This window comes from Aricia agestis, chromosome 22 (assembly GCF_905147365.1).
Source record: "Aricia agestis chromosome 22, ilAriAges1.1, whole genome shotgun sequence".
Taxonomy (NCBI): domain Eukaryota; kingdom Metazoa; phylum Arthropoda; class Insecta; order Lepidoptera; family Lycaenidae; genus Aricia; species Aricia agestis.
In genome coordinates, this window is record NC_056427.1 from 4,906,073 (window position 1) to 4,918,136 (window position 12,064).

A 12,064-nucleotide genomic window follows, 5' to 3' on the forward strand; every position below is an offset into this window, starting at 1 on the left:
TTCACTTATATCGAGTGTATTTCAGAATAAATTGGTTACAAAATACTTAGTACACGCCCTTACGACGTAAGCTTACCGCATAGCAATTTGAATCTCATGAAAACCGCATTACAAAAACTGTATTACAAAAACTAAATACACTAGAAAGCCGACCGCTTGCAACCTGTTTTGTTTGAGCTTAAAATAACTTTAGTTTATAGGAAAAATATATATAAAGTATAATTTAAATTAAATTTAGATTCATATTCGCTATTCAGTAATATTCTCACAGACTCGACCGCCAAAGCTTGAAGAAATTATCACTGCGGGGCTAACTATACAGTTGCACTACGGATATCCCAATATTAAATGCATATAAAAAGTGACGAGATCACATATAAACCTCTTTTTTGGAAGTCGGTGAAAAGGTCAAATTCTGTCACCTCATGCGACTAGTCTGAGGTCGAATGCACCTCGTAAAATTGAGGTCGAACCTGTACTGTTACTTCTAATTTTGTCCTCGGTCAAGTCACAGACTCCTCCAAGATAAGTGGCCTCAGCGGTCAGATGACCATCGGTCAAATAACCGGGGGTCAGATGACCGCGGTCAAATGACCTCGTGCAACTGCTGTAGACGGCCCCGTACGTCGGTCGTAGCGAAGTTAAATGCAGATTATTGACGGTCCGTGGCGCGTAGCTTCTCCTCGACAGCCTCCTGGGAAGATTCCGAAAGGTCGGTCGCCTGGATGTACTTCTGTACACCGACTAGCGACTTCTTCAGCGCGTCGAAAGAGCTGAAATAAAACGAAAATTCATAAATAAAAAATGCAAAGTTGTACTTATGTTGTAACTTATGTTAAGTAGCAAGTAGCGACATTTATTTAAAGCAGGGGTTCCCAAACTTATTTTGTCTACTGCCCACACTGAGAACAAATTATGTTTTAGCGCCCCCTTGTTTCAATTTAAAATGCATCCAGATGAACTAAATCACCCACCAAGCCTCTACACAACACTCTCCTTTTTTTTGGGTCCCACACCACCCCCCTTTAGACCTTCAGCGCCAACAAGGGGGTGGGCGATAACGCCCAAATTTGGGAAAGGCTGATTTAAAGCAATAAGAAAGTGTTTTTAGGCACGAACAGCAAGAGATGATGGCTTTATAAAGTCTATATAAATGCAAACTCTGAAAGTTCACTGTCTGTCCGTACATAGATGATCATAATTCATAGGTATTGAGTAGTTATTATTGGTCATCTTGGTATGGCTTGCACACACTGATTATATGTATTTAAATAATTTTCCTAAGCGAAATGTTGCTTTGAAGAAATTGCTCCACGACGATAAAGTCGCCTTTTTGTTATCTTTGCTTAATGTCTATCTTGAACAAGTCGTAGACTTCTTAAACACAACAATGTATATTCTATTCCAATTATACATTCTCTATCTTTTCTGGAGTTAAAGAGGTTTTTACCTGGAGTACAACATCTTCTTCTTGACCTTAGCGGTGTCTGGGCACCAGGACATGAGGAACAGCTTCTGTTTCTTGCTAGCCTCTGACGTGCCCTGGCACTGGTGGGTGTACTCGAAGTCGAAGAGGCCATATCTGAAAAGTGAAAGGAATAATATGTATTTGTTTATTAATCAAACTAAAGTACCGAGTATAGTATTGCAGTAAAATAAATGTATGGTATTAAGCATACAAACAGATTTTCAAGATCATTACTCTTTTGGTTTCCCTTAGTTACATAAAAAATCAACTGCCATAAAATTTAAGTTTGGATAATATCTTCCATAAGTAATGTACGTTGCAAGTTGCAGTACATTTAGTTAGCTCAAGAATAGTATTTCAAGATGCTGATCAAATGACTGCGGCTCAGGAGACCGGAGGGTCAAATGACCGTTGTGGTCAAATGACCGCTGAGGTCAATTTATGACCACCTTAAAATTACCTGCACTCCCCGGTGCCGCCCTTCTGCAGGTCCTCGAGGAACTGGTCGTACTCGGCGTTCCTCTCGCCGACCGTCTCCACGTCAATCTGTTTCTCGTCCCTGATGTAGAAAACGACGTAGCGGTGCTTCTTGTCCTTCTTAATCTCCTCGTACGTCGTCTTGCAAGCGTCCGACACTGTCACACCTGACGCCTGGAAAGAGAGAAGATGAAAATTAATATATATTTTAATGTTATTTAAAAACGTACAGCATGTAACAAAATAAAGTTAGGGTGGGTTGCGGGGCTAAAATGGTCGCTTTGGAGAATGAATCATAGTATGATTCTTTTTTCTAAAATCGCAAAATGCAAGTTTGCTTGCAATTCATGTCTAGTAATTGGTACTAACTTGACATTTGTCAGTTTGACAGTTTTGACAATTCATTTGCTCTCAATTGATTGAGAGGAATTGCTAAATGTGACCATTTTAGCCCCGCAGTTATGGTCGGTCAAAGTTATGGTTATAGTAATTAAAGCTAACTTAACTTTAACCTTAACTTTGACCACAGAATTTGACAAATGTCTGTTGCTGGTCCGACAAGGCTTTAAGTGAACGTGGGCGGGGGCGCTGCTGGTAAAGGAGAAATGACAGCGTTAGTTCCTTTTTTCGCCACGTTCATTCAAAGCCTTGTCGAACTCTATGGTTATGGTTAAATATGGCGTCCATTTTTGACATTTTGCATTGTAATTAAAGTTATAGTTAAAGTTACAGTTATAGTTAAAGTAAATGGGTGCAACCCACCCTTAAATAACAATGAATTACTTTTTTGTATGGGCGAATTCGTGACGTTGGCGTATTAGTCATATAAACATAAATGTCAAAAGCAACTCTTGCAGCGCTGCTACTTTCACGGTTAACTCAATAATATAGTGTTCACTGTTCACATCAGAGTGCACCTAAGTCACCACTCTTGCCATTTGTATGGCCAACACAGAAACTTTCTATGATGAAAAAATTAACAAAGAGACATAATATTGTAATTTTCTTCTTTAAGGGCCTGTTTCACCACTTCCTGATAAGGCTATCCACCAATTAACTTGACAGACCAAGTATGGAGAATCTGTCAAAAAAGTTGTGAATAGCCTATTAGGCACCTTAGCAGACAGTGGTTCACCACTGTCTGCTAAGGCCTGCCTGTTTCAACAGGCCCCTAAATCTTTCAACATTTTGTGCTCATGCTAAGGTGGCCGACAAAGACTGATTTTAAGTGGTATTTTAGGTCAAACTTTTAACCATTGCAATAACTGATAAACAGTCTCTAATGCATTACAATTGGCTCTCTTTCTTCTTACTTGTCTTTCTACTGTTGCCATAATAATTACAATGCTATCATTTATAGACAAAGACCTTACACTATTTTCAAGTACAAGTAACATTACAATTGACTGATAAACATTGATAATGATAAGATAACAAACAAATACTTTAGTTTTGTTAACACATTATAATCAGAATTTGTTTATCTATATTAGTCGAAATGCCCCACCCAGAGATAATAATTATATTTTGAAAACATTATTTTTGACTAAAATAAAAATCTACATAGACATTTACTCAATAGTGTAAAATTATAGTTTGTTTGAACGCGCTAATCTCACGAAGGACTGGAAAGATTTGAATGTAATTTGGCTTAGAATTTAGATAAAGAGTAGACTATTAGGAAGGACAGGACGCCACTTTTTTGTGAAAAAATTTAAGGTTATAAACTTTGTATCCCTTTTGATGAAAAATGATAGATGAATGAAATTTTGCACAGTTATAGTTTATATGGTGAAGGACTGCATCGAGCTAATATTATTAGGATTATAGTTTTTTCTTTATTGAATCTTAGATACTATTAGAAAATGCTTACACGTCCAGTCTGAACTCTGAGATCAGCTGAGTCTTGGGCTGAGTCCCAGAGACAAGAGTTGAAAAAAATATGATAGAGTCAATATTTTTTTACAAAGTATAGGTAGTACTCCTAATGTCATTGAAACTAAGGTCGAATTTCGACCATTGGGCGATCTCTAGTTTGTTTTAACATTCAGAAACAGCTGCATGGCAGTCACGTCTATTTTCAACACGCCTATTAATATTTAACAAGTAATGAATGTACTTTACGTAACATAAACAATTATGAGTGTAGCATACGGTCGAGTTCTCAAAGGATACTTAAAATAGGATTCCTAAATCAGACGCCTGCAAGCTTAGCGTGGCCATCATTGGAATCTCTTTATACATATAGGAGAATAGACAAAATGACAATAAGAATAGATAGTGACAGATTCGCTAGAAAATAAGTCAGTGTTATTTTTCGCATTTCTATTGTGAACTGTGATCATGTAAAGATGGCAAAGTGACAAAGAAATACTTCTTTAACCCTTAAAGGCAAACCAAACGTTCTGCCGTCATAAGAAAAAAGGCCGCTAAGTGATATTCTCGATTTTCAGGTTTTGAGACCAGTGAACTTAGTTCAGTGGACTTAAAACCTGAAAATCGCGAATATCACTTAGCGGCCTTTTTACTTATGACGGCAGCGTACCAATGAAAATTGCAATTATTGTGTCTACTACCCGTTTCAAAATTACACCTCAAGGGGTCTGAAATCTGAATTTTTCAAAATTCTCCTCCCCGGAGGTGGATATGGTATACTGTATGGTATGGTAATGGTTAATGTTTTTATCACAGTCCACAGAGGAACATGTCGTACTTATATAACGTGACCATTTATTTTTTTGTCAGAGCGGGACGAATACAGAATTCGGAACGTTAATGGTTTGGCCTGTACATTGATCTATCAATCAGCTAAAAATAGATTAAAGAATTATTGCCGATTAATCTTTCGGTTCTGTCTCATTGATTTATAATATCTACATTCCTAAGATTGTCGCGACAAACGAAGGAGAAGGCAAACCAATAGCCATAATAAAGTAGACAGACAATCTTCATAACAAAAATATAGCAAAACATTCAGTAAGTATTACACAGCCTTTTTTTTTTACATGGGGAAATGCATTACGCATCCCCGGCGGATTGGGGACATCGGCCGGGGTATGTGGGACTCTCCGAGGAACTACCCACTAAAACCCCATGGTGCTCCACTCACCGCTTAGGCGTAAAACCTAGTCTCATTTGAAAATTTAACTTTTTTGTAGAAAGTTAATATTTCCACTTATATACCAACACTGATAGATTTTCTTTGGTCAATCTGTCACTAATTCACTACAACTTCCGTAGAAAGAAACCCTTTCTATGGTGGCCATCATGCTTGGCCGTAGGCGTGTGTTAGACACATGGTAAAACATTTTTCAACGTCGCGTTTTCACCCGCATAGGATATTTATAGACAGAAGACATTGGCCAGTCTATATATAAAATGAACTCGGCTGGTGAAAGCCAGACGCGTTGACGTGTCGCATCCATTGAACCTTTGTAACGTACCGGTTATAACGGGCAAAAGGCCCACCACACATTCCCACCACTGCAACTCCTGTGTTGCCAGGATCAACAGTGTTAACCATTAACCAACAACGAAAACTCTTAGATATGGAGTTTCCGAGGTACAAGCTAAATCTGTCTTGGGATCGAAATTAATCAAAAGAAAGGCCCAAATTTTCCTCCCAAAGCTAAGCAGAAGACAACCTAATGACAATGTCCAAACAAGAGGGGAAGCACCACATCGGGTATATCGACGGAGTTTTGAAGTCTATACTCTAATACAAAGAGTCAGTCAACGACTGAGCATCCGTGGCCTAGTGGGTAAACCTTTGGTTCGCACTCAGTTTTCAGATCTCAAGTACATAACATAATTCGGAACAACTCGTACGGTTAAGGAAAATATCGTGAGGAAGTAGGATCCCGCACGAGGTTAGTTCCAGAGTCCAGACGTATTGACCTGTTCATTCCTCTGGAGAGTGGAGTTCTGGACTAGACAGCCTAGTCTAGACTGACTATGTAGTAATTTGCGAGAATGCCGTAACTGCTTGGGCAACCAACAGACATTTATGTCCATTGAATTTCGACCTTAGTTTCAACGACATTAGGACTACTACCTATATTTTGTAAAAAATATTGACAATCATTTTTTTTTCAACTCTTGCTGATCTCAGACTGGCCGTGTAAGCATTGTCTAATAGTATCTTAGATTCAATAAACTTGTTGTCAACAGACTTCAACCATAAATCTTATATCTTTAAACGAGCAATTCTTGTATTATATATTCTTGTATACATATATAATTGGAATCTCGGAATCGGCTCCAACGATTTTCATGAAATTTAGTATATAGGAGGTTTCGGGGGCGATAAATCGATCTAGCTAGGAATCATTTTCAGAAAATGTCTATTTATTCGTGTTTTATCGATAATCGATAAACTGAAAAATATGACTCTTCCTGACATCTATTAGCAAATAATAATACTATTTTGTTGGCAACTAATTGTTTTAACGACCAGCAGATGACGTTAATAAGTAACACGAAGTCAATGAGTGTTTGCTATACCGAGCAAAGCTCGGTCATCCAGGTACTAAAAATTAAATTAAGAAGTTTAAAAAAACCCCCGCCAAACATCTTTAAAAAGTAATGAAATAATAATATATTTTACTGACTTTAAGTTTAAATAATTCCTAAGTGTAAAGTGATATTTTAGTCCATGTAAAAAAATTCGGGAGACCGCCAACAGTGTCTTTTGTATCGCCATGTCACTGATTGTCTCGATACTATAATGTTTTGTGAAATCAAACATCTACATTAGCGGTCCCCCGACACACCTTGACAACAATTATGGACTAAAATATCACTTTACACTTAGGAATTATTTAAACTTAAAGTCAGTAAAATATAATATTATTTTATTACTTTTTAAAGTTGTTTGGCGGGGGTTTTTTAAATTTCTTAATTTAATTTTATTTCAAGCTTTTTAAACTTGTGTTGGTTATAGTGCAGAATAATTCGTATCAACAGGATCATATTATATCCCAATGAATACCATCTAGGAATGTCCTTTTGGATGAGGCCGTCACCGTCAATATGAGTCCAAACATGAAACCTCCACTTTGGGTTCATATGGAGCTCGGCTCCTATAGAATCCAGGTGATGCTGCAGCAGCAGCATGCAAAAATTTATTGGTTATCCACATCTTACTAGCTGTCGCAATTAAAATGAGCCTAAACACGAAACCATTGCTCTAAGTTGGTGAGGAGTTAATGGGTATCCTATTGATTACCAGGTGATGCAGCAGCACCAGGTCAACTTTCCATCAATGTGTAAATATTAATATAAAGCCCACCAAACGACTGCAAGTTGCTAATCGGCCCTTCATTAACCAGATGAACAGTGATTTTTCAGCACAGAGCAGGCTGATGATGATGAACTATAACTAAGAACACTCTCAATTAAGCTTTCAAACAAAAAAAACTAGATCAAAATCGGTCCACCCGTTTGGATGCTACGATGCCACAGACAGACAGACAGGCAGACAGACAGACAGACAGACAGAGAGACAGACAGACAGACAGACAGACAGACAGACAGACAGACTGATAGACAGACCGACAGACAGACACGTCAAACTTATAACACCCCTCTTTTTTGTCGGGGGTTAAAAAGAGTATAATTCGTATGTACAGGCTTGTCGCTCAAAAATCTGTCATTTCTCATGTGTGTGTCTTGTAGTATGTGTAATGTTTTATTTGTTAAAAAAATGTATGATAAAAGCATAATTTCAAAATAATATTAGTTCGATGCACTTCTTCACCATACAAACTATAATAGTGCAATTCCATGCACCAACGTTTCCCCATTTTTCGTAAAAAGGGTTACAAAGTTTTTCGTTCGCGTATTAATATTATGATTCTTATCAGCGCCGTAAATAGGGCGGTGCCAGCGGTGCCCAGGCACAGGGCGTAGACTCTGGGGGGGCGCAAGAATGGCCAGGTAGACTCTTATTTTTTCGAATTGCTCCCGATAAGTACTTCCCGCTGCGCCCCAGAGATGTTTTCCAATGTAGTAAAAAAATATATATCCGCCGAATCCGATAATATATATATAAGCCGACCATATTATAATTTTTAACCTTCTTTTTGGGAGTCAGATAAAAAACAAGGGTGCAGTTATATACGCTCGCACAGGGCGCAAAAAAGGCTATTTACGGCACTGATTCTTATCGAAAAAATCCATACTAATATTATAAATGCGAAAGTGTATCTGTCTGTCTGTTACCTCTACACGCCCGAATCGCTGAATAGATTTTTCTAAAACTCTGTACAGTAGGTACTTACTGTACTTTTATTCCGGGAAAGGACATAGGATACTTTTTATCAGGGAAAAGTACGGTTCCCGTGCTATAAACGAATTTTGGCGCAACGGAGTTGTGGGCATCTAGTAACTATATTTCGATTTTCGACTAGAGTCGAGTCTAGACTCTAGACTTCTATGCAAAACCGCAGGCCGCAGTACAAAATACTGCATAGCGTTGCGCCCATTCCAATTTACTAGGTTCAATCAATTTTCGGGGTTCCGTACCCAAAGGGTAAAAGAACCCCCCTAATCCCTAATACGACTTCGCTGTATATCCATCTGTCTGTATCTCAAGAACCGCTATAGCTAGGCACCTCCACAGATCGTGTCTGATGGCCTATTTTTATATTTTGCCAACATATCATCTCAATTCCGACTTCCGATGTAAATATTCACTGAACGGACTCCCATTCTATTTTATCAATGTAATCTTCAGTGATTTTACATGGTGCCGTAGGCGGTTCTTGCGTCACGTCGCTAATATTAAAACCATTATGTTCATAAGCTATTTCAAACGTTTGAGTATATTAGATTTGTTGGAACGGAGCCCGGCTTTGTGTGTGACACTGGACAAAGTATTCCAATAAATGTAAGTCTAATCATTGAAGTAATACTAAAAGTTAAAATCAGATTTGAAGAAATGAGTGGTTGGAGCGGGACATTAACATCTTACTATATACTAGAGATCGCCCAATGGTCGATCCGCTATAGGTAGACTTCTGAAATTACGGATTGTGTATTTCAGTTGCAGCTTTAACAACAAATACTAAAAACAAAATATAATTAACTAGCGGCCCGCCCCGGCTTCGCACGGGTGGTCATTGATTTTTTAATAATTTATTTTGATAAGAATTAATGCCATGAGTAAAATAAAGGCATTTAAATGTAGTCCAAAAACATTTCAAGATTTTTTAATAAAAAAATGGTTATTGTGCCTCACTCAACATAGATAGGTATAGTGTGTCGCGGACTTTTTTGTAGATATTTAAAAGATCTACAATTACTTAGAACATTTTATGGTTCTATCTTTTTTTTTTATGAAATAAGGGGACAAACGAGCTACCTGATGCAGCAGAGGTCACCTGATGGAAAGCAACTTCCGTCGCCCATGGACACTTGCAGCATCAGAAGAGCTGCAGGTGCGTTGCCGGCCTTTTAAGGGGTAATAGGGGAGGGTAGGGAGGGGAATAGGGGAGGGTACAGAAGGGAATAGGGGAGGGTACGGAAGGAAATAGGGGAGGGTACAGAAGGGAACAGGGGAGGGTACGGAAGGAAATAGGGGAGGATAGGGAAGGGAAAAGGGTAGGAGATTGGGCCTCCGGTAAACTCACTCACTCGGCGAAACACAGCGGAAGCGCTGTTTCACGCCGGTTTTCTGTGAGGACGTGGTATTTCTCCGATCGAGCCGGCCCATTCGTGCCGAAGCATGGCTCTCCCACGTCAGATCTTTTATAGTTTAGGCAGCGTACGCGAAAAAAGTAACATTTCTGGTTGATTTTTTACACCTTGCGTCCGAAAATCCCAAATATCTTACGGAACCCTATTTTTTTCCAAAATAAAATTTAGCCTTTGTTCAGCAGAATTAATGTAGGATTCCAATGGTAAAAGAATATTTCAAATCGGTCCAGTAGTTTCGGAGCCTATTCAAGACAAACAAACAATCAAATCTTTCCTCTTTATAATAGTAGTGTAGATATTTAAGGGGGGAGGGGGCTGCCATACAACACAGGTGATTTTTTGGCCTTCGTAATTCGTTCTCAATAATGGCAACAGACACTAGACAGACACTTGTGATATTTACAAAACCTTAATTATATGTATTTACTAGCTGTCCCGGCAAACGTTTCTTTGCCATATACAGTATTTCACCCGTATTATTTTAGTGACTTATTGAAGTGACTAAATAAGTATGTCACCATGGCAATGGTTCCCATACAAAAACACATTTTTTCCTACCTTCGCTCTTTATCGGTTCCCTTCGTACGCGAGTCCGACTCGCACTTGGCCTATTCTTTCTCTACTGAAGTTTATTCACTATCGTTTTTATGGGCTAACGACCATCGATGTAAATCGATTTAATTCTATGCTAACGACTAACGTTAAAACATTAACCGATTAACAACATTCAGACCACTTAAGGTGACGCTTTGATAATTCATGATTTGGCTGCAGCGATATCGATTTTTTTCAACAATGACTAAAGCTAAGATATTAAAGTTCATTGTCAGTATTCATCATCTAAAGTATCTTTGAATTACCCATAGCATTGGTCAACTTTTATAACACAGAATAATCAATCAAAAAGACCTCTGTAAAAAAAGGGAATCCTATTTTGCCAACAGAGAATGATTTAGACCCAATTTCACCAACCTCTGTTTGTTAAATCCTAACAAGGCATTACTTAACGGACCTTGGAAAATTAAACAGACTGTTAAAATACTTATGTCCCACAGTAAAAATTTAACAGCGGATTAGTAAATGCAATGTTAAGTGAACAACGAGTGAACAACTATCAATTCGTTCATTCTTGTTATAAGGCGACGAAATTGCAATGTACAAGATTAATACATGTTTGCTGCAATGTGTCACTTTCTTCCATAGTGGTATAATAGTAGATAATGCGACCAAATTAAAATATCACTGATCGCATACATTTGTTACGCTATAATATTTCTTCTTAATTTACCAGGTTAATAATTATTATCTGTCAAAGCTGAAAACATGAATCATAATACAAACTTTTATTTACATATTTCGGTTTGGTAATTTTGATACAAGTTAGTATATTTGCAATCTCAAGGAAAATCCGAAGGCTGAATTTTTGGCAAAGTGAAAATAAATAATTATTCATAACTATGAAAATAATTAATAATAAGGACGTAGCGGAAACATGGCGGAAAGACTCAAAAGTCAAAACAGATTCTTTTATTGATATTGCATATAGTCTATATATTAGTATATTTTACTATTAGTATATATTACTATATGCAATACTAATATTAGTATATATAAGTATTGCATATAGTCTTTGAAGGTTGTAATTTTGACTCATATAACAGCCTGTTAAATATTTAACGGACCTCCATAGCAGGAATTAAATTTAACATGACATTAGGGCATGGTGGAACGCTGGATAGCTCTAACAGGCCATTAACTGATTTAACAAGCCATTATTTATTTAACATTGCTTGATGAAACCGGGTCTTAAGCTTCCAAAATTTGTACATAAATTGGTTCAAGCATATACTTTAATTTGCCCATAGCTTATGTATGAAATGGTTTTTAAATTATGCGACAAAAATCATTTTGTCGCTTACGCCCTTTCCATTTTTTGCTTTCAGCAATCTAAAACATATCCAACACGGTTTTTTTTTTACTTTAACGCGGCGTCACCTTAAAAACTAATGTTATGCGCCGAATGCAGGCATTTAACCTTGACAACAGCTGTGTGAAATTCGAAGCCAATATGAATAGTTTGTACATTATCTTAGGTCATTAACCCGGCTGGGTTAAAGGTCAAGGTCTCATTAAAATATTAAATATTTTAGTGTAGTGTCGAAGACAATCATTTTTGTGCCTTGTTTTCCATGTGTTAAGGTCGAAATGGGCTTAATTCAGCCCGGTTAAATCTATACTAATATTATAAAGCGGAAGAGTTTGTTAGTTTGTTTGAACGCGCTAATCTCAGGAACTACTGGTCCGATTTGAAAAATTCTTTCAGTGTTAGATAGCCCAGTTATTGAGAAAGGCCATAGGCTATATTTTATAACGCTAAGACTAATAGGAGCCAAGAAATAGAGCAAAATGTGTAAAAAACGG

General features: G+C 37.6%; 1 protein-coding gene and 1 long non-coding RNA gene across 3 annotated transcripts in view; both read right to left on the minus strand.

Annotated features, from left to right (window-relative positions):
- LOC121737965 overlaps positions 1-12,064 on the minus strand; it is a 380,295-nt gene that overhangs the window by 125,465 nt on the left and 242,766 nt on the right. The gene's annotated exons all lie outside the window — the stretch shown is intronic.
- LOC121737962 (cofilin/actin-depolymerizing factor homolog) overlaps positions 1-12,064 on the minus strand; it is an 18,726-nt gene continuing 6,662 nt past the window's right edge. For both annotated transcript variants that reach the window (XM_042129710.1, XM_042129709.1), the window contains 3 exons: positions 1,929-2,119; positions 1,451-1,582; positions 1-773 (listed from right to left, as the gene is read on the minus strand). In XM_042129710.1, coding sequence (XP_041985644.1) covers positions 653-773; positions 1,451-1,582; positions 1,929-2,119 — 444 coding nt within the window. In that variant the 3' untranslated portion in view covers positions 1-652. The remainder of the gene's footprint in view (positions 774-1,450; positions 1,583-1,928; positions 2,120-12,064) is intronic.